The sequence below is a fragment of the Callithrix jacchus genome, chromosome 13 (genome assembly GCF_049354715.1).
Source record: "Callithrix jacchus isolate 240 chromosome 13, calJac240_pri, whole genome shotgun sequence".
Classification (NCBI taxonomy): Eukaryota; Metazoa; Chordata; class Mammalia; order Primates; family Cebidae; genus Callithrix; species Callithrix jacchus.
In genome coordinates this window covers 39098519-39121714 of record NC_133514.1, presented here as the reverse complement: position 1 = coordinate 39121714, position 23196 = coordinate 39098519, and the positions used below count along the sequence as shown (strand labels likewise).

The window sequence follows — 23196 nt, the reverse complement described above, 5'->3', positions numbered from 1 at the left end:
TTTATTTCCCTACTGGTATCTGTATAAAATTAGATTAATTCAGTTGTTGCTTACTTTGTTTTCAGTACTCAGTATTAACTTTGACATGAATTGAAATTATTTTGAGCCCTCTGTTTGCCTAGCTTGAACCATATCTTACTTCTCCTGCATCCTAGTTTTCTTGCATAGCACCAAGGTGGACCATTCATATTTTTTTTTTATTTCCCTTGTGTATTTTAAACATTTTTATCATGTTGATTTTTCTCTGATGATTCTGGCTCTGTATTTCCTCTGAAATAAGACTTCAAATTAAGAAACATTCCATCATATTAAAAATGGCTGGCCTGACTTTTCTACATCAGTGCTAATAATCACATGTCCTCTAAAGCTGTTTGCAGACTTTTCTTCCTACTGGTCATTCCGTTCTGATGCAAAAAAAAAAAAAAGGAATAATCTCTGCTCGTGAAAATGCTGACAAAAAACAAGAAAAAAAATGAATAATCTCATTTTACTTTAAATTTATAAGAAAATTCCCTACCTAAGTTTAGAGCACTTGAGCATCTGATCTCTAGGTTGGTGAATTGAACCGGTTAATCCATATTGAGATGTAATCCAAGGGAAAAAAAATCCTGATGATTGAAGTAAAAGCTTTTAAGCAGAGGAAATATAGCAGTTTAATTCATTGTGGGTTGTATATGGATTTTCTTTTTGGTTTTATGTTAATCAGAAGTTTGAAAATATAGGAAGACAAGATTTTCTGGAAAATTGGTAGCAAGCCCTCAGAAGGTTGCAGCATGTGATTTGATAAAGTTGTATAGAGGGCTCTTACCTTTTTACTTATGAGACTTTAAATCTCTGTACACTCTTGGGTTATAGACCTGATTTTCCAATGAAAAGATCCTTTTTTTGCAGTAAATGTCTATATTATATTTCATCTTCAGTGGTTAACCACATTCTCTCTCACATATTAAAAACATTAGAAATACCCAATTTACTCCCAGAGTTTCATATTTCTTAGCATTTCAAACTATTTTGTTTGCTGCACTTGTTTTGGTCTCAATCCAGAGAGTATTTTATGTATCTAAAAGGAAAGAGTTTTGATAGGGAACTTGGAGGGAGCTCCTTGCATATGATACTTCATTCTATACTGATAACTACTTAATTTTATGCTATAAAGCAGTGGTTCTCAATATAAAGTCAGAAGAGACTTATGTAAACAAAATTTTTAAACTGTGTTTGATATTTCAGAAAATCTAACAGAATTACACATTTGTACAGAATCAGGGTGTATGAGTTTTTAAAATTTGGCTATGATTTTAACAATTTAATGTGATAATACTAGTTTTGTTATTGGAATCAGAATCTCTGACTGGCAGTTTTATATTTCTTTGGCTAATAAAAATTGGAGAAATTGTTACTTTTAAAATGCAGATTTTAGCCGGGCATGGTGGCTCACGCCTGTAATCCCAGCACTTTGGGAGGCTGAGGCAGGAGGATTGCTTGAAGCCAGGAGTTCAAGACCAGCCTGGGCAAGATAGTGAGAGCCTGTCTCAAGATATAATCTCTATATAGAGAGAGTATACACACACACACACACACAGGTGTTTTGGTTGTTGAAAAATACTTGAAATCATGTGGGTTCATGAGGAGGGAAAGGGGGATCCTTGGTGATGAAAAAATTGCAAACCACTGCTGTATAGCCTGTATATCTTCATCAAAAGGTAATGATAACATAATCACTGATTTGAGATTCTATGTTCCTTTTGCTTTTTCTTTATGGAAAGAGAAAAATACTGATCAATCTATTGGCCGTTTTCTTTATTGATAATTATATTGTAAAGGGATTTAGTTAACCATGGCACTGGATTAAAATACAATGATGACTTGCTTTCTTACCTCTGAAGGAGAAAAGAAAGTTGCTACTTACATGTTTGAAAAACCTACTATCAAATCTACTTAGTCAAAGATTTTATGCATCAATTTGGTCATATTTTAGGAGTTTAGCTTCTAAACTGATACCTCAATATCCCATAGTTTAAAGGAGTAAAGAGTACATATGTGCTTTTGATACTACTCAGTAGCTCTGAGTTTCTGGCCTCTGAAACCCTGAAAAGTAGCTAAATATGTTGGTTTGCTATTTTAATCCATCACTGTAGATATGATTCAGTCCCTTTGTTATTTCCCCCCAATTTGAATCAAATTTAATGTGCAGAAAAGGTAACTTTCTCCTTTTTCTTTCTTTTTCTCTCTCCTCTTTTCTCAGTTATTAAGACTGTTTATTTGTTTCAAGGTGGAAGATTGCTCTGCTGTGAATCGTGCCCAGCTTCCTTCCACCCGGAATGCCTGAGCATAGAAATGCCAGAAGGCTGCTGGAATTGTAATGACTGTAAAGCTGGCAAGAAACTACATTACAAGCAGATTGTTTGGGTCAAATTGGGAAATTACAGGCAAGTTTTTCCAAGGACAAAGAGGAAGTATTCAGTCATTTATGCAGACCAGTTTCATACTCTGGATGTGGAGTGACTTGGAGATAGATTAGGTAGACAGCATGGACCTACTTCCTTGAAAAAGAAAGAAAAGCACCATGTTTGAGTCTGGGTTTTTAAGGGGTTGGGAAGGTTATGTTCCTAATTCATTATTGATTTTCGTTTTATTTTTCTTTGGGATTGGTGCATTGGCTGTTGTTTGTTTGTTTGTTTGTTTGTTTGTTTGTTTGAGCCAAGGCTGGAGTGCAGTGGTGTGATCTCAGCTTACTGCACCCTCCACCTGCTGACTCAAGCCATCCTCCCACCTCAGTCTCCAGAGTAGCTGGGATTACAAGCATACACGACCACGCCTGGCAGGTTTTTTTGTATTTTTAGTAGACACGATGATGTTTCACCATATTGCCCAGTCTGGTCTCAAACTCATGAGTCAAGCTCTGTCTGCCTCAGCCTCCCAAAGTGCTAAGATTATGGGCGTGAGCCACCATGCCCACCAATGTTTGTTTTGAAGTTCTGAAAGTTGTTTTATACTAATGAACTATGTACTACTAGATTTTTGGAATAAAAGGTCTTATGTGGACAGTGGAGATAATTTTTTTTATTTAAATTAAATAAATGTAGTGAGATGGGGGGTGGTCTCATTATATTGCCCAGGCTGGTCTCAAACTCCTAGGCTCAAGTGATCCTCCTGCCTGAGCCTCCCAAAGTGCTAGGATTATGGGAATGAGCCACCACACTTGGCCTGAGATGGTCTTTTCTTTGTGTCTTAGTTAGATATATGTTGATTTCTTATTTCTAATAAAATCAAGTTTATATTCTGGCCAAAATAGCTCTTTGCCCCTGAATCTGGTCCATTTTGTTCTAGCCGAAAGCCCTAACCCGTCTGTAAAGAGAAAACATTTTAGAATTTAAGGGAGATTATTCCATTAAAAGGCTTAAGGGAATGAAGCAGGAAGTGAGTGAGTACCATTATTTTAATAATACTTTCTCCTTTAAGGATTTTAATGAGCCTTCACTGGACAGATATACTGATACAGTTTTAAAACTTGGCCAGGTACAGTGGTTTGTGCCTGTAATCCTAGCACTGTAGGAGGCTGGAGCGGTTAGATTGTTTGAGCTGAGGAGTTCAAGACCAGCCTGGGCAACATGACAAAACCATGTCTCTACAAAATATATAAATATAGCTGGGCATAATGGCATGCCAGGTGTGGTAGCATCCTAGCTATTTGGGAGACTGAGTCTGGAGGATTGATGGAGCCCAGGAAGTTAAGGCTGCAGTGAGCCATGATTGTGCCACTGCACTCCAGGCTGGGCAACAGAGCAAGACCCGGTCTCAAAAAAAAAAACTTGAAAACTCTACATTTTGAGGCATATATTTATCATTTTATTAAGAAAATAGATACTTTTCAAGATAGCACAATAGAGTTCTGCTTTTCAGTTAGAATCCTAGGTAAAATATATTTCTTTGTTTGTTTGCTTGTTGAGACAGAGTCTCGCTCTGTCACTCAGGCTGGAGTGATCTTGGCTCACTGCACCTCCACCTCCCAGGTTCAAGCGATTCTCCTGCCTCAGCCTCCCAAGTAGCCGGGATTACAGGTGCCTGATACCACACCTGACTAATTTTTGTATTTTTAGTACAGATGGGTTTCATCTATGTTGGCCAGGCTCGTCTCAAACTCCTGATCTCAACTGATCCACCCGCCTCAGCCTCCCAAAGTGCTGGGATTACAGGTGTGAGCTACCACATCTGGCTGTAAAATATATTTCTAGAATTTCAAACATATTGTAATTCTTTCAGCAAGAGCTATGTTCTCTCTCCCCATTTTTTTTTTTTTTGAGATGGAGTCTAGCTCTGTCACCAGGCTGGAATGCAGTGGCATGATCTTGGCTCACCGCAACCTCTGCCTCAGCCTCCTGAGTAGCTGGGACTAGGATTGTGCCACCACACCCAGCTAATTTTTGTATTTTTAGTAGGATGGGATTTCACCATGTTGGTCAGGATGGTCTTCATCTCTTGACCTCGTGATCTGCCCACCTTGGCCTACCAAAGTGCTGGGATTATAGGCGTGAGCCACCGCGCCTGGCCTGTTCTCTCTCTTTTAAATATACTACATGTTTACCTATTTAAATTTTGGAACTTCATTTTTAGCTGGGATCTGGGGTATTAAGATCAAAAGATCAAACCTCCCCCGTTTTTCTTGCTTTTGGGTTTTTGTTTTTGTTTTTTTGAGATGGAATCTCGCTCTATCCCAGCCTGGAGTGCAGTGGCATGATCTCAGCTTACTGCAACCTCTGCCTCCCAGCTTCAAGCAATTCTCCTGCTTAAGCCTTCCAAGTAGCTGGGATTACAGGCGTGCACCATCATGCCTGGCTAATTTTTCTATTTTTGATAGAGACAGGGTTTTACCATGTTGACCAGGCTGGTCTTGAACTCCTGACCTCATGATCTGCCAGTCTTAGCCTCCCAAAGTGCTGGGATTACAGGTGTAAACCACCAAGCCCGGCCTTTGTTGTATATTTTTCAATATACAACAAAAACCTTCTAAGTCCTTTTTTAAAATTGACAATTTGAATACATAAATAATTTTATACTTTCTGGCAAAAGATATCATAAAATGTTAAAAGGTTACTGTCAAACTGGAGGAAGATACTCGCTTTTCTACATTCAATAAGAAAACCCAAAACCTCATTAGAAAAAAGGACACAGAGAGAAAGAGCCAATTTGTAAAAGATAGTAAATAAAGATGGGAAAATGCTCAGCCTTACTAACAACAATAAATGCACATTAATACAGAGAAGTTTTTTTTCCCAATTCACAGATTGGCAAAGGTTTAGAAGATTAATAATTTTGTGGTCAGTAAGGGCATGGAGATTTAAACGACTTCTCTAGGGCAGTTGGACATCACATATCAATACTATAACTGTGTATACCTTTTGACCTAGCGCTTCCACTGAAATAAATTTATTTTAAAAAATGAATAATCAGGCAAAAATGTGTTTATAATGGTATTTATTGCAGTATTATTTCAATACAAATATTTAAGTAATCCAAATAGTAGAGGATTTGTCAGATAATCATAGTGTATCCATGTTGTAGAATACTGTGAAGCCAATACAAGGATAATGCATGTCTATACAGTAACATGAAAAGCCATCCGTGATACATAATGTGTTAATACATTTTTTTTAAATTGTAGATGTACATACATCATTGTTGTTTTCAGGGTGTGTGTGTGTGTGTGTGTGTGTGTGTGTGTGTGTGTTTTGAGACGAGTCTTGCTGTGTCACCCAGGCTGCAGTGCAGTGGCATAATCTCAGCTCACTGCAACCTCCTCCTCTCAGATTCAAGAGATTCTCCTGTCTCAGCCTCCCAAGTAGCTGGGATTACAGGCACATGCCATGATGCACGGCTAACCTTTGAATTTTTAGTAGAGACAGGGTTTCACCATGTTTCCAGGCTGGTCTTGAACTCCTGACTTCAAGTGATCTGTCCGACACAGCCTCCTAAAGTGCTGGGATTACAGGCCTGATATATGTGTTTTTAATACCTGGAAAGAAATACAACTAATGTTAATAGTGTCAAGGATGAGATTACAAGGAGAAGCATTTACACTTTTCTCTTACACATTTCTGGATTGTTTTAATTTTTTAAAAGAACCTTATGCTGCTTTCATAGTTGAAAAACATTTATCTTTCTGGTGTGGAAAAGGGTGCACAGTTTGAAAATTAATACATTTAAGACTTTCCTAGATAAGAAATATCTTAAAAAATGTAAGAAGCCTTCAGATCATCAAATAAACTTCAGAGTAATTTTTTTAAAGTTATGAATATGAAAATATCTTTGACTTATTTTAATACTTAAATTTTAATTATACTTTTTAAAAAAAAAACAAAACAGTGCTCCAATTAAATTCACAGTCCAATGAGATTTTATATCTAGGTCAGATTCTTCTTTATGTTTTGGAAAAACTTCCATCCATGAACTAATTCTTTTATTTTTATTTTTGAGACTGAATAAAACTCTTGTTGCCCAGGATGGAATGCAGTGGCACAGTCTCAGCTCACCACAACTTCTGCCTCCTGGGTTCAATCGATTTCTCCAGCCTCAGCCTCCCGAGTAGCTGGGATTACAGGCATGCGCCACCATGCCCAGCTAATTTTGTATTTTTGATACAGATGGGGGTTTCTCCATGTTTGTCAGACTGGTCTTGAACTCCCGACCTCAGGTGATCTGCCCGTCTTGGCCTCCCAAAGTGCTGGGATTACAGGCATCAGCCACTGCACCCAGCCCATGAACTAATAATCTTAATGTATTTATTTCCAGTCAGGCCCAGTGGGCCGCATGAAGCTGTTTATTTTCAATAACTGGTTACTCCAATATGTTGCTTCATGGCAGAAAATATGAGGACCTGGAACAAACCCTGGCAGAATGTTTGCCTCTTCCTAACTGACGTTAGTGAGGGCAGTAATTGTATATATATTTAATTCCCTTAAAATGGTTTAGATGTAAATAGAGCCTGCCCTGAGAATGAACCATATTGATCACAGAAAATCTGTTTTTGTTTGGTTTACAATTTGAACATGGATTCTTACCTGTGTTTTTAATTCTTTTTTTTTTTTTTTTTGAGATGGAATTTCGCTGCAGGGCAATGGCACAATGTCGGCTTACCACAACCTCCGCCTCCTGGATTCAGGCAATTCTCCTGCCTCAGCCTCCCGAGTAGCTGGGATTACAGGCGTGTACCACCATGCCCAGCTAATTTTTTGTATTTTTAGTAGAGACGGGGTTTCACCATGTTGACCAGAATGGTCTCGATCTCTTGATCTCGTGATCCACCTGCCTCGGACTCCCAAAGTGCTAGGATTACAGGCTTGAGCCACCGCCGTGTTTTTAATTCTTAGATGAACAGCAGGGTACCTTCAGGTGACACTGACCAAGTTTTGTAATATAAATATGGGAATGCAATCATGTCATCCTGTGTCTTCTCAATAATACAGTTATGTGTTAAAAATTGTTTTATTAGGCATATCTAAAATAAGAGATTAAAAAGTCTATATATATATTTACTGCAAAAGCCCATGAGTTTGGCCTCATTTTCTGACCGTTAGCTTCATTATTCAGATCTTGATTTGTCTGCTTGCTAGAAACTATCAGATTTCCTGGCTCATGTCCGTAATCCCAGCACTTTGGGAGGCCAAGGCGGGTAGATCACAAGGTCAAGAGATCAAGACCATCCTGGTCAACATGGTGAAACCCCGTCTCTACTAAAAATACAAAAAATTAGCTGGGCATGGTGGCGCGTGCCTGTAATCCCGGCTACTCGGGAGGCTGAAGCAGGAGAATTGCCTGAAACCAAGAGGCGGAGGTTGCGGTGAGCCGAGATTGTGCCATTGCACTCCAGCCTGGGTAACAAGAGCGAAACTCTGTCTCAAAAAAAAAAACTATCAGATTTCCTCACAGGTAGTTTCATTTAGTGACTGCTCTAGTATTCAGTTATCATAGCCTAAAACAGTTATATTTTCATTCTGTCCTCTGTTCCATGTCTATTATGATCTAAGATGGATTAAATTCTGAAATACAAACTGATACAAAACCTAGTACATTTGACCGAGAGGTGACTAGAGACTGAATGCTGATTTGAATGGGAGTGGTCATTCTTTACTACAGCATCAGTTTGTTCTCAAAATGATTCCACTGACTACTAGAAATCAACTGTTATACCTTGAAGGATAATCTTAGTATTAAGTTTGGGGGTGAAACCTGACTTTTCTTTTTTTTTTTTTTTAACCCCACCCATCGAAATGTAAATTTTCTAGGATTGAAATTAGGTTTGGAATATCACTGGGTAGTAGGTTCAGTATTATTTTATTATTACATTTTAGAACATATTTTCATGATATGAATTTTATAAATACGAAATAATTTTTAAAAGAAAGTAGATCAGGTGTTTAAGGCCTAATTTCTGTAGTCTGTGTGCACTATTTCATTCATTAATTTGTTAATTTTTTAATGATATGTGACATTTTATGTTCTTAGAATCTGAATGAAAATTACAAAACACAAAATCTTTTTTCCCTTCTGCCAACCTTGTAAATAGTGTGATTTCTTTTTTTGCCTTGATCTAAAATTGCTTTTGTTTTCAGATGGTGGCCAGCAGAGATCTGCAACCCCAGGTCTGTGCCACTGAACATCCAGGGCCTTAAACATGACTTGGGGGACTTCCCTGTGTTCTTCTTTGGTTCTCATGACTACTACTGGGTACACCAGGGTAGAGTGTTCCCTTATGTTGAAGGAGACAAAAGCTTTGCTGAGGGGCAGACTAGTATTAACAAGACCTTCAAAAAAGGTAAGCTGGATGACGTTTACAGTGACTCAAAACTGCAGCTTTAGCATTGGTTTCTCAACAACTTCTCACCTCTCTTTTCTGGTATTAGAGAATTTTCACTAGGCATCATGATCCTCTGTCCATAAGCTTCCAGTCACATTAGAACCAGGTTTGAAATACATTTCAATATTGTAGACTGTGCTGTGTATTTGAAAGGAATTTCTTCAGTGATCTTTATAAATACAGATTATTCTAGGAATAATCTTTTTTTTTTTAAAGTCAGGGTCTCAGTCTGTTGTCCAGGCTGGAATGCAGTGGCACAGCTCACTGCACCCTTGAACTTCGGGGTAAACCAATTCTCTTGCCTCAGCCTCCCAAGTAGCTGGGCTACAGGTCCCCGCCATCATGCCTGGCTAACTTTTGTATTTTTTATAGAGACAGGGTTTCACCATATTGACCAGGATGGTCTCGAACTCCTGGGTTCAAGTGATCTGCCCGCCTCAGCCTTCCAAAGTGCTGGGATTACAGCAATGAGCCACCAAACTCAGCCTGAGAATAATCTTTTTAATCAAGTGAAGTTCCTTTGCCACAAAAGAGTACTAAAGACTTCCATGAAAAGCCTTACAACTGCTTTTGCAATTGTAAAATTTGCCAGCAAGTTTGGCTTTCTGGTAAGAGTAAAATGAATTTAAATCTAGTACAAGGAAAAGCTGCTCTTAGGGTCACTTGGAGACCTCTGATCACTGAAGTGGAGCCTCTTCCCTGAGGCAGCAGCATGCACAGAGCATAGTGTTCAGTGAGTTATATCCTATTTCATTGTTACCCAATCCTGGTGGTAAACAGTAAAATAATTTTAAAAAGAAAATCTCAGGCCAGATGTAAAGCATTGGGAAGGCAGTGTAAAACGACTATCCCATCAATTTTCGTTTGGTTTTTGGTATTTACATACTTTGCATTGTCTTATTGGCAGCACTGGAAGAGGCTGCAAAACGTTTCCAGGAATTGAAAGCACAAAGAGAAAGTAAAGAAGCCCTAGAGATTGAAAAAAACTCAAGAAAACCTCCTCCCTACAAACACATCAAAGTAAGTCTTTATCTGCGGCCTGGGACTGCCAAATAAAATAAGAAAGTCTTTACTATGCAAACATTGGTATTTAATAGCTGAGATGAAATGCATTGCTCTCTTAGTGGTTAAAGACCCTTTGTGACTTGTACAAACTTTTGCTAATTGTCAGTCTTCTGTAAAACAGAGCTCCTTTTGGAAGCATCAAATGGGAGCCATAGCTATTATAGCTGTGAAATCCTGTTCTTGTTCTACCAGGTTACCTTGCCACCAAACGAGAATATAGGTGTTTACTCCCTTTATTTCAGAGAACCAACAGACAAGCGTATTTTCTCTGGTTTTCAGTTATGAAATTTCCATCTAATGAAAGTAGAAATACCCAGGATAAATATGTGAAAATTCACGAGACTTTGATATTTTGTCAACGAAATGGCAAGAGATGGTTATTAATCTCAGCTTATTCATGGTGAAAGATAAAGAGCCTTTCTCATAGTTGCACCACGAGGTAGTATCGTGGATGTTTTAGATGTTCCTGTTCATGTTGCCAGATAACTTACCTGCTGCCTCCCTCTTGTTTATGATTTTGTTTTCTAGGCTAACAAAGTAATAGGAAAGGTGCAGATCCAGGTTGCTGACCTGTCAGAGATTCCCCGCTGTAACTGCAAGCCAGCTGATGAAAACCCTTGTGGCTTGGAATCAGAGTGTCTGAACAGAATGTTGCAGTACGAATGCCACCCACAGGTGTGCCCAGCTGGAGATCGTTGTCAGAACCAGTGCTTTACAAAGAGGCTGTACCCTGATGCAGAGATCATCAAAACAGAGCGGAGAGGCTGGGGCCTCAGGACCAAAAGGAGCATTAAGAAGGTAGCACAGATTACCTGCAAAAAAAAAAAAAAGAAAAAAAGAAGGTAGCATGGGATGGGGTTGTGGGGCGCGGAAGAGACCAGAACCTGAGCCTTTTAGGAATGCTTCAATAGGGTGTAGTTCTAGGGATAAAATAAACAGGGATTTATGGTAAAATTTTAGAACTTCCCATGTTGAGAATTTGGTACTTCTTGAGCAGAAAGGAGTGTAAGACAAGAAGACAGTCTTATCACTGTCATAAGAAGACAGTGATAAAATGTACTTAAACTCTGAGTATTTGACCAGTGGCTCGTCATAAAAAGGAGAGAGCGGGCCAGGCGCCATGGCTCATGCCTGTAATCCAAACATCTTGGGAGGCCAAGGTGGGCAGATCACCTGAGGTCAGGAGTTCAAGACCAGCCTGGCCAACATGGTGAAACCCCATCTCTACTACAAATACAAAAATTTAGCTGGGCATGGTGGTGGGCAGCTGTAATTCCAGCTATTCGGGAGGCTGAGGCAGGAGAATCACTTGAAAGTGAAGGTTGCAGTAAGCCGAGATGTGCCATTGCACTCCAGCCTGGGCAACAAGAGCAAAACTCTTGTCTCCAAAGAAAAAAGTGGGAGGGGGAGGAAAGAGGGAACACTGGTAATTTCTATGTAAAACAGTTTTTACTTGTCTTTTTATTGTTTTAAAAACAGGGCCCCAATTCTGTTACCCATGCTGGAGTACAGTGGTGTGTTCATAGCTCACTCAAGCCTTGAACTCCTGGGCTCAAGGTATCCTCCCACTTCAGCATCCCAAGTAGCTGGAGAGGGTCTCACTATGTTGCCCAGGCTAGTCTCAAACTCTTGGACTCAAGTGATTCTTCTGCCTTGGCCTCCCAAACTGCAGGAATTATAGGCATGAGCCACTGTGTCCAAACTAAAATTACTCTTGACATTTTTCTACCTTTTAAAAAAAATCAGCTTTGTAATTTAAAAATACTATCTAATGCAGTAAAATCATACAGTACAATACAAAAAAGATAGCAGAGTGAAATTCTTCCTTCATCCCTTCAGTTCTTCATTTCCTCATCAAAGATAACTTGTTAATAGTTTGATGGGTAATCTTGCAGAACTTTTTCTATATAGTTATAAACAAACATATATAAAAATACAGAGTTTTTTTAGTGTTTTCTAAACATAAATATGATCAGACTTTGTTTTCTTTCCATTCACACACTGTATCATAAATACATTTGTGGCAGTACATATAGATTTTACTTCATTCTTTATAACAGTCTCACTTCAATCACAGTAAAATGTACCATATTTATTTAACCTGTTTGCCAATAAGTAAATAAATAATTTAACCTATTTCCCAATAAATAAATAATTTAACCTATTTCTCAATAAATAAATAAATATTTTTAGATTTCATAATGAATGTTCTTGGTCATCTACCTTTGTGCACCTATTTCTGTAGGTCAGATTGCTTGAAGTGAATTCACTTATTCGGTACATGTTTATTAAGCTGCTTCCTATGTGGCAGGTACTATTCTCAGCACTTGGAAAACAATAGTGAACAAGGCTCATGAAGCCCTTACCTTACTGGATCTGCTTGAGGAGACAGATAATAAACGTATATATATATAATGCCGAGTGCCGCTAACTGCTGTAAATAAAAATAAAGCTGGAAAAGGGGCTAGCTGGTGACAGGGATTGCCCTTTTCAATTGATTGGCTCAGGGAGGCCTGAGGAGGCGCCATTTGCCCTGTGTGTAGTAGAAAGCCTCGCAGGTGTGTGCAGGAGAAGAGTAAGTCAGACTGGAGGCAGACAGCTGTAAAGGCTGCAGCATGCTCCAAGAACAGCAAGGGAGCTCTGTACCTGGGGAGGAGTCACAGGAGAGGAGAGAGAGGAGCTTCGGGGAGAAGGGCAGCCACTGTGGCTAGATAAGATGGGGCTTTACTGGCCATATCCGCCATGGGATGGGGAATGTCTGGAGGATTTTACTAGGGAGTGACTTGATCTGATTTGATCTATTAGTTTTCTATTGCCACATACAAATATTACCACAAAGTTAGCAAATTAAGACACAACACACATTTTATTATCTCTCAGTTAATATAGGTCGGAAATCCAGGCAATCCTTAACTAGGTCCTCTACTAAAGGTCTCACCAAGTAGCAGTTAAGGTGCTGACTGTGGCTGGGTTCTCCTCTGTGGCTGGACTAGGGAAGGATCTGCTTCCCTGCTTACACCGTTGTTGGCAGAACTCCATTCTCTAGCTATAGGGCTGAGAGACTCCAGTTGTTTTTGTTTTGGAGTGTGTTTGTTTGTTTTGTTGTTGGCCAGGAGCTGCTCTCAGCCTCCAGAGGCTGCCCACAGTTCCTTGCCACATGGGATTCCCAGCATGGCCACTTGCATCTTTACAGCCAGCAGGGGTGAGACACTACAGGAAGATAGACACTAAAGTCTTAGGTCATAAAGTCACATAATCACCCCCACACCCACGCCATATTCTTTTGGTTAGAAGCTAATCACAGGTTCTGCTCACACTCAGCAAGGGAGGGGGCAACACAATGGCATGAACACCAGCAGGCAGTGTTGCAGGGGCCACCTGAGAGTCTGTGTGCCACACTTGGGTTTTGAAAGGATAACTGTGGCTGTGCTATGGAGAACTTATGATACAGAGGAAAGAGTGATGAAAGGGAGACCATTAGAGTCACCCAGGAGAAAGACGATGGTGATGTGGAAACACTGGGGTTGTAGTTGAGCCAGGAGGGAAGTGGTTGGATTTCTGACATTTTGAATATAGAGCCAACAGGATTTGCTGATGTATTGATATGTGGATTGGGCTGCTTGGTCAACGGCCAACTACATCTAAAACATCACTGTATAATGCAAAATGTTTTATATAAATTCAGTGCCATGTTGTCATATATACAATTTTTTGCCTATGATTTCATAGGAGTTCATGGGGCCATCCTGAAATCCATCCACTTTAATATTGTGTTAACACCTTTTAATAGTAGTTGCACTTATTCTAAAATGTGTTGTAAGATAACATTAAATTAATAATATAATCAAGAGAATAAAATACAATCTTGATTTTCCTGCTCTTTAGCACCTGAGGGATTGCTGATGTAAGACAATTTGTCTTTTACAAAATAGCTAGAAATATACAGTCATTGAAAAGTGTAATCATAAAGACATTATAGCAACATGAAAAAGCTATTTGGTGCATTTACAGGAAAGAAGCCCAATATGAAATGGAATGTATGTGTCAGTCCCCTTCTTTCTACATAGAACAGATTCCTGAAAATGTAGGCCAGTCAAACTCGGGACTTCTTGTTAGGAAATTGTTTCTTTCTCAGAAAAAAATTTAAGGTATTAAATATTCAGTTACAACCTTTTTGCTGCAGTCTTCAAGGACAAATCTGTAGCATTTTTTAAGTTATTGAATTTGTTACAATTTTTTGTTCACAATTGAATTCACAATTAATGGTTTTTAAGTCTAGTAAGCAACTCTTTGAGGCTAAAGATCTGTCACTTTTAGGTCATCTGAAACATTTCCATCTTTACAGTGATAACAAGTTTGAGACTTGCTCTCCTCATATTTGATAATAGCACTTAATTTTTCTGTATTTACTCATTTTCATAGACTAGTAAGTATAAACCATAATAAATCATGATTAAGCTTTTAAAGTCACAAAACTATTTCTTCAAATTAAATCTTACCTTGAATTCCAATGTGTGAAAAAAGAAGTAGTAGAGCTGATGTAGTTGAAATTCTCCTCTAGTTTCCACTAAAGAAAATTTGCCCTAAGCCAGGTGGAGTGGCTCACTAATTCTAGCACTTTGGGAGGCCGAGGTGGGTGGATCACTTGAGGTCCGGAGATCGATCAAGACTAGCTTGAGCAACGTGGTGAAACACCATCTCTACTAAAAACTTAAAATTTGGGAGGCTGAGACAGGAGAATCGCTTGAACTCAGGAGGTGGAGGTTTCAGTGAGCCAAGATCGTGCCATTGCACTCCAGCCTGGACAACAAGAGTGAAACTCCATCAAAAAAGAAAAAGAAGGCCAGGCATGGTGGCTCATGCCTGTAATCTAAGCACTTTGGAGGCCAAGGCGGGCAGATCACCCGAGGTCGGGAGTTCAAGACCAGCCTGACCAACATAGTGAAACCCCATCTTTGAAAAAAAAGAAAAAGCCCAGGCATAGTGGCTCACACCTGTAATCCCAGCACTTTGGGAGGCCAAGGTGGGCAGATCACAAGGTCAGGAGTTTGAGACCAGCCTTGCCAACATGGTGAAATTCGTCTCTACTAAAAATATTTTTTTTTAAATTAGCCAGGCATGGTGGCATGCACCTGTAATCCCAGCTACTCGGGAGACTGAGGCAGAAGAATTACCTGACCCGTGGAAGTAGAGGTTGCAGTGAGCAGAGATCGTGCCATTGCATTCCAGCCTGGGTAACAAAGCATGACTTCATCTCAAAAAAATTTTTAAAAAAGGGAAAAAAAAGAAGAAAATTAGCCCTAACATCATCAAGTATAGTAACAGTAGGTGCAGCCAAGATGGCAGTACCCCTCTGCTACCCTTCAGTATCATATCACAGTGCAAAATGATGCTCATCAGTTGATGGCAAAATCCAAACTAGATACAGGAAAAGCCATTTGAGGCTGATAGGTGCAAAATGTCCATGTCCTTTGTGAGAAAGGACTGGAAGGAAAAGGTGAAAGAAATTAACTTTGTGGTGCTGCAGTTACAGATGAATTTTATTTTTTTTCCCTTGAAACAGAGTCTTGCTCTGTCACCCAGGCTGGAGTGCAGTCAGCGCTCGCTGCAGCCTTGAACTCTTGGGCTCAAGTGATCCTCCTGCCTCAGCATCCCGAGTAGTTGGGACCACAGATATGTACCACCATACCTGGCTGATATTTTTTATTTTTTGTAGAGATGGGGTCTTGCTGTGTTGCCCAGGCTGATCTCAAACTCCTGGCTCAAGCAGTGCTCCTGCCTCAGCCTCCTAAAGTGCTAGGATTATAGGTGTGAACTGCCACACCTGTCCTGTTTTTGTTCTTCTAACTGAATTCCTTGTCATAGTTTATACAGTAGATAGGAGAGAGAAAAAGCCGGAGGTCACCTGTGGTGGTGACTGCTCTACAGCTGAAACGGTATGTAGCTTCATGAAGTAAACCAGTGCTCCTCACAGAGCTCATTCTCCCCATGCTGCCAAGGAAGAGGCAGGGAAGTTTGGGCCCTTCTAGTTTAACCATTCATTTCTTTTCTCTTTATTATAGAGTAATATTTATTTATCAATAGAAAAAGATTCAATATTTTAAAAATCATTGGCTTATGTTCTAAATAATTTTCCACAATCAGAAAAAGTGATGCAGTACTTCTCTTCAGATATTGACTACCAATAGTTCTGTAATACTAAGAGCTGTGAGAAAGGCTAGTGGAAATTTGTGAGGTCGTGGGGGGGGAGAATGGGACAGAAATCTGATAAAATAAGCCAATTCATTTTTGTTTTTCAAGACATTTATTTTCCTCTAAAGTATATTAGTAAGACTGGCAAATCCTTATAGAGAATGTTGACCTAAATTAAATCAGCAAAACTTCTGATGTGAAAGGTTAATGATAATGTAATTATAAACACAAAATGTTGAGTGTACAATATTTACTCTTATTTTAAAAGGAGCTTATCACTGTTATCACTGTATGCCTGTTAGAACAGCTAAAATGATAAATAGTGGCTCCCAGATGCAGGCAGGGACATGGAGAAAGTGGATTTCATGAACTGCTAGTGGGAGCATCTGACAGGACAGCAACTCTGGACAGTAGTTTGGCAGTTTCCTTAATAAGGAAACATACACTCACCATTTGGTGCAGCAGACACACTCCTGGCCATTTATCCAGAAAGATGAAAATCTATGTCCACAAAAACTTTCAACAGAATGTTCATGGCAGCTTTATTTGTAAAGCCAAAATCTGGGAACAGTCAAATGTTCTTCCATGGTGAATGGCTAAACAAACAGCAGTGATACATCCACACTGTGGAACACGACTGAGACAGAAAAAGAACAGACTGTTGATATACTCAGTACCTTGGGTGGATCTCAAGGGAATTTGCCTGAGTTTTTTTCTTTAAAGCCAAGCTCAAAAGGTTCTGTACTATATCATTCCATTATAAAACATTCTTGAAATAACAAAATTCTAGAGATGGAGAACAGATGAGTGATTGCCAGGAGTTAGGATGGGATGAGTGGAGGAAGGATGGAGAAAGGGTGTGATCATAAAGGAGTGAGTGTCACAAGGAATCTCTGTGGTGAGGCACCAGTTCTGTATCTGGACTGCAATGATTACATGATTCTATGCCTGCTAAAACTGCATAGAACTATATATACACACAAATGCATGCATATAATTTTGGTAGTCTGGATTAGACCAAGTCAGATTTCTGGCTTTGATATTGTACTGTAGTTATGTCAGATGTTACCATTGGGAGAAACAAGTGAATATTACCAAGATTTCCCATATACTATTTTTGTCACTTCCTCTGAATGTCAGTAATGACTTCAAAAGAAGCTTAAAAACAGAAACAGAGCTCACTTGTTTCAGATTCAGATCTCTTCCAGGTCTTACCCCAAAACCTGCATAGCCATAAACTAGTAAATACTGTTATAATATAGCTTCAAAGGCTAGGGCTAGCTTTATCCCTAAACCCAGCGATGCACCACATGTTGTCACTTGGACTATAAAAGGAGTATTGTCAGCACAAAAAGGCAAGCAGATTGTCACCTTATGAAGCACTTATACCAGAAAAATAACGCCACTTGAATGCCCATGAATAAATAGCTATTTCTTTCTAGGGTTGAAGTTGTATTTTTAGGGTTCTCTTTAATTATCTTGGGTTATACATGTGTTGTTAAGCAATGCTTTATATAATACACTGATTTTAAGTTACATATTGCACATTTCTCTCCAGGGTGAATTTGTAAATGAATACGTCGGTGAATTAATTGATGAAGAAGAATGCAGATTGCGAATCAAGCGAGCCCACGAGAACAGTGTAACTAATTTTTATATGTTAACTGTTACCAAGGTAAAATTGCTTTTTTTTTTTTGTAAGAAAAAGGGATTTTTGTTTTTGTTTCATAATCTTAATTTGAACTCAGTTTCTTTTAATTTGATTTTTCTTCAGGCAGAGCATAATGATTTTGCAGTAGCTAGTGTTGTGCCTACTATAATGTGCTAATTACACCAGAGTAGAAAATGAATGATTACTGAAGCATTGTACATGTCATGTGAGAACCCCCCATAGTGAAAATAAAACCAGGAGCAGGGTTAGCATATCTGGATTTAGTCTGAACTCTTTGTCAAAAACTTCCTGAGCGTTAGTTTCTTTATTACTGAAGTAGAGAATCAACTCTCTGATTCTAAGTTATAAACGACCATTACTAAAGTTCTGTGGTAGCCAAAACTCCAAACTGTTCTGTATATTAACACTTTTTGGTGGTGCATGGTGGCTCATGCCTGTAATCCCAATACTTTGGGAAGCTGAGATCACATGAGCCCAGGAGTTTGAGACCAGCCTGTGCGACACAGGAAGACCCTGCCTCTACAAAAAGTAAAAATAAAGCTAGCCAGGCATGGTGGCATGTGCCTGTGGTCCCAGCGCCTCAGGAGGCCAAGGTGGGAGGATCACTTGAGCCCAGAAGGTCAAGGCTGTAGTAAGCTATGATCATACCACTGCATTCCCGCTTGGGCAACAGAGCAAGACCCTGTCCCAAAAAAAAAAAGAAAGAGGAAAATAATGAGTGTTGTCATAAGAAAAATGACAGTATTTATCAGCAGCATGAAGAAGAAAAAAAAAAGAAAAATGACAGTAAAACTGCTAGTTTAATCCCTACAGTCATAAGACCTATTTGATACACATTACATCCATCAGTTAATTTTGTCGTCAGTTCTCTGATTTACAGAAGACGAGAAACTGATGTCCAGCCATGATAAGTGATTTGTTGACTATTTTGTTAAGTTTAAGAACCAATACTAGTACCCATATTTCCTGTGTTCCAGGCTATCACATCTCTAAAACAGATTCAGAATATCATTAAAGTAAGAAATAGAGCTTAAAAGTATTTTAACTGATATTTCATTGTTTGAAAGTTTTACAGCTTTCATAAACATGTTTCATAAACATCAGTTAAAATACCATTCTTTATGAATACTGGGATCTGGCTCCTTCAACCCTATCCTCCCTGCTAGTGGCCCCTCTAGCCTTCTTGACAGCACTTAAGCTCAGTTCTCTGGAGTGTATCAAGAGTATTAGAGTTCAAATTAAGGAAACTTAAATATTCAGCTTTTCAATGTATTTTGAACTTATATAAGTAAAAACAGAGTAAACAGATAACCACTGGAGAATATAGCCAAACAGTGTCCCTCCATCAAACAGATCTCCAAGTTTTGTTTCTCCATTTTCTTTCTTCTTTCTGGCCTAAGCTCTCACATATCCCCTCCTCTACTAACTTTACTTCCTGCTTGGAGCGGGAAAGGAGGGCTGACAGCAAAACACCAGAGTAGTTATCAGTACTTGGAGCTCTCTAATCAGAAAATGCCATTCCTAAACCTCTGGCCCACTAATCTTCTAAATAGCATTATTCCGTGGTCTATTTGTTTCTAGACGCAAACTTAAAAAGCAGCTAAATCCCACTTTATCCTAATTACTTGACTTTGACCTGAAGGTCATCAAATAAAGGAGAGAACTTTGTGAATTGCCCAGGTGGCCTTACATTTCCTGATTTGTCAGTTGTCAAACACCAGATGGTAGCAAAATGCTGCTGCCTGTGATCCTTGACTGAGTTGGATGTTTCTGGCAGAGACTTTATTTACATAAAAGGCACCTTTCTTTTCTTTCTGAAGGACCGTATAATTGATGCCGGCCCAAAAGGAAATTATTCTCGCTTCATGAACCACAGTTGTAACCCTAACTGTGAAACACAAAAGTGGACAGTGAACGGAGATGTTCGAGTCGGACTGTTTGCTCTCTGTGATATTCCTGCAGGTAAAAAGTGACTTGTTAGCCATGGTTACCTCCCTAGGAAGAAACAAGATCATTTAGAGCCAGGACATGGCTCTTCAAGGCTTGATGCCCAAGAACTTATGCAAATTAGACGAAGGTTATATTTAGAAAACTTATTCAAATAAGAGGAAGGTTATATTTAGAACTTAGTGTTGGCTGCCAATGAGAGGTAAACATCTATATGCTCAAAAGGAAACTTAGAGAGAACTTTTATGTAAGAGTGGGTATGACAGGATATTGTGTCCACAGTCCTGCTGAATGAATTCTCCAAGTCAGCTGCTGTCTGTACAGTGCAGCCAGATGTTTTAGCTGTTGTTTTCTTTTTAAAACATATTAACAGTAATTAGCTTATGTTAACAGCAATTGATTCTTTAGTTGCTGGTGTTTTTTGTTGTTTTCACTTTGAAAGATCATTCTGTTTCAAATTGGACATAAAAGCCTCTGAAGCAAGAGCTGCTCCTTTCATTTTTTTTAATCCATCCAGTATCTGAACAATAAAACTTGGTTTCTCCTTTGTTTAGTTTGTAGAAAAATAGGTGAGAAGAGAAATGCTCTAGCTAAAACAGATTTAAACTATGTTTCTAGAACCCACTGTGGATTGTTCAAGCCCAGCTAGAAGAAAGCTTAGGAGGCCCTAGTTTGAGTCCCTGGATCTTTGGTGTATGCAGTAAACCTTCTTTTTGGATCTTTAGTTGATCATAATATAAGGCATTAATTACTGGAAATAGTGTTGTCACAATTCCATGGTCATATTGTTCATTTAGAAACAAGTATGAGTTATCTATAGAAAAGAAGGCTGGCCGGGCATAGTGGCTCACGCCTGTAATCTCAGCACTTTGGGAGGCTGAGGCGGGTGGATCAAAAGGGCAAGAAATCGAGACCATCCTGGCCAACATGGTGAAACCCGGTCACTACTAAAAAAATTAAAAATTAGCTGGGTGTGGTGGCAGGCACCTGTAGTCTCAGCTACTTGGGAGGCTGAGGGAGGAGAATTGCTTGAACCCAGGAGGCAGAGGTTGCAGTGAGCCGGGATTGCGCCACTGCACTCCAGCCTGGTAACAGAGCAAGACTCCATCTCAAAACAAAAGAAAGAAAAAGAAAAGCAGGCTGAGCTGGAACCTATTCTCCTGAGCACAGATTGCAGATTGTTAAACCCTATCACATTGGTTTTGACCACTTCTATGAAAAGGACATGACTCTTTAGGACATGTAGTGTTGCTGTCATTGTCCATGGGTGAGCATGTTTTCCTTCTGTTTTTCTCCTTTTCTTTTTTTTTACCGTCATTGTTATCCATGAGGTAGAACACTGGGAAGGGAAACGCCTTCATGCCAGAATGATGTCTCTTTTTTCACTAGCAGAGTGTGCCTATGACAGCATTTCTCTTCCCCATGACTCAAGTATGAATAATTATTTCTCCTGTGTTTCAGGGATGGAGTTAACATTTAATTATAACCTAGATTGTCTGGGCAACGGCAGAACGGAGTGCCACTGCGGGGCAGATAACTGCAGTGGATTTCTAGGAGTGCGGCCAAAGGTCAGTCTTGCAGGGGAGCGCCCCCAGCCAACAGCAGATAAGGAGTAGGGCTGTTGAAGAAGGCTGTTTATGACCATCTCAGGAACCTGCTGGCATTTGAACACCTGGATTAGTTTGTGGGTCATCAGCCGGGCTTACCAAACATTTAGACTGTGACTTTCCAAGGAAGCTTATTTCAGTAAGGACTGTTAGGTTCTGAAAATGTATTTATAGGCTGGGCTCGGTGGCTCACGCCTGTAATCCCAACACTTTGGGAGACCGAGGTGGGTGGATCGCCTGAGGTCAGCAGTTCGAGACCAACCTGGCCAACATGGTGAAAACCCCCGTCTATATTTAAAAACAAAAAGAAAATGTATTTATATGTCTGGTTGAATATGAAATTAACAAAGAACTAATTTAAAACTTTAAAAAATCCACAAAATACTATAGGCCACTGAATTATACACTTTAAAATGGTTAATTTTGTGGTATGTCAATGATATTGCAATGAAAAAATTAATAGTTTGTCTAAAAGTTGCTTGGATTTACCACTACCCTTGCAATTAAAATTAAAAAGCTACCCTATTCAAAAGTCAGTGAAGGCACAGTTGCTTATGCCTGTAATCCTGGCACTTTGGGAGGCCAAGGCAGGTGGATTCCCTGAGCTTAGGAGTTTGAGACCAGCCTAGGCAACACAGTGAAACCCACTTTCTAATGATATACAGAAGATTAGCCAGGTGTGGTGGCACGTACCTATAGTCCCAGGTACTCAAGAGACTGAGGCAGAATTGCTTGAACCTGGGAAGCAAAGGTTGCATTGAGCCAAGATCACGCCACTGCATTCCAGCCTGGACAACACAATGAGACTGAGTCTCAAAAAAAAAAAAAAAGGCCAGGCAGGAGAATTGTCTGAACCCAGGAGGCGGAGGTTGTGGTGAGCCGAGATCGCGCCATTGCACTCCAGCCTGGGTAACGAGCAAAACTCCATCTCAAAAAAAAAAAAAAAATACAAAATTAGCCGGGCATGGTGGTGCATGCTTGTAATCTCAGCTACTCAGGAGGCTGAGGCAGGAGAGTCACTTAAACCTGGGAGGTAGAGGTTGCAATAAGCCACAATCGCACCATTGCAGTCCAGCCTGGACAACAAGAGTGAAACTCCATCTAAAAAAAAAAAAGTCAGTGAAAGGCTGAGGCAGGAGGATCACCTGAGCCCAGAAGTTTGAGACCAGCCTGGGCAACATAGCAAGACCCTGTTTCTTAAAAAAAAAAAAAAAAATACAAAAATTAGCCAGGCATGATGGCATGCACGTGTAGTCCTAACTACTTGGGAGGTTGAGACAAGAGGAATGCTTGAGCCAAGATTGCAACACTGCACTCCAGCCTAGGGAACAAAGCAAGACCCCCATCTCAAAAAAAATAATTTTTAAGTCAGTGAAAACAAAGTTTTATTTTTGTTATAGTATTTGTTGCAGGATAAGGCCTTCTGATGTTTTTAGGTAATTGTACACCACATGAATTTAAATGAATGTGAGGTTGCAGGGTTTTTCCATCTGTGTCCAGCTTCATGCACTGTCTGTGATCTTTGAAACTATGATCCTTTTTCTCCTGCCAGTCGGCATGTGCGTCAACAACTGAAGAGAAGGCAAAAAATGCTAAGTTGAAGCAGAAGAGACGAAAGATCAAAACAGAACCAAAGCAGATGCATGAAGATTACTGTTTTCAATGTGGAGATGGTGGAGAGCTGGTCATGTGTGACAAAAAAGACTGTCCCAAAGCATACCACCTCCTATGCCTTAACCTGACTCAGCCACCATATGGTAAGCTGGACCTTCAGGACCCTTTCCCATAGTCTTTGCCAACTGTGTGTAACTCAGAATATATTCCATGCCATGGAATAGGAAATGTTGAATAGAACAAACAAT

At 39.6% G+C, this 23196-nt stretch overlaps 1 protein-coding gene across 9 annotated transcripts in view; it reads left to right on the top strand.

Moving 5' to 3' along the window:
• The window catches only part of NSD3 (nuclear receptor binding SET domain protein 3), a 123348-nt gene that overhangs the window by 93661 nt on the left and 6491 nt on the right, over positions 1 to 23196 (top strand). For 4 of the 9 annotated variants that reach the window (XM_017963779.4, XM_035270273.3, XM_008979339.5 and 1 more), the window contains 8 exons: positions 2243 to 2426; positions 8607 to 8809; positions 9759 to 9871; positions 10445 to 10714; positions 17667 to 17783; positions 19601 to 19742; positions 21189 to 21295; positions 22887 to 23091. In XM_017963779.4, coding sequence (XP_017819268.1) covers positions 2243 to 2426; positions 8607 to 8809; positions 9759 to 9871; positions 10445 to 10714; positions 17667 to 17783; positions 19601 to 19742; positions 21189 to 21295; positions 22887 to 23091 — 1341 coding nt within the window. The remainder of the gene's footprint in view (positions 1 to 2242; positions 2427 to 8606; positions 8810 to 9758; positions 9872 to 10444; positions 10715 to 17666; positions 17784 to 19600; positions 19743 to 21188; positions 21296 to 22886; positions 23092 to 23196) is intronic. The other 5 variants (XM_078347482.1, XM_002756961.5, XM_017963781.4 and 2 more) reach the window with 3 other exon arrangements.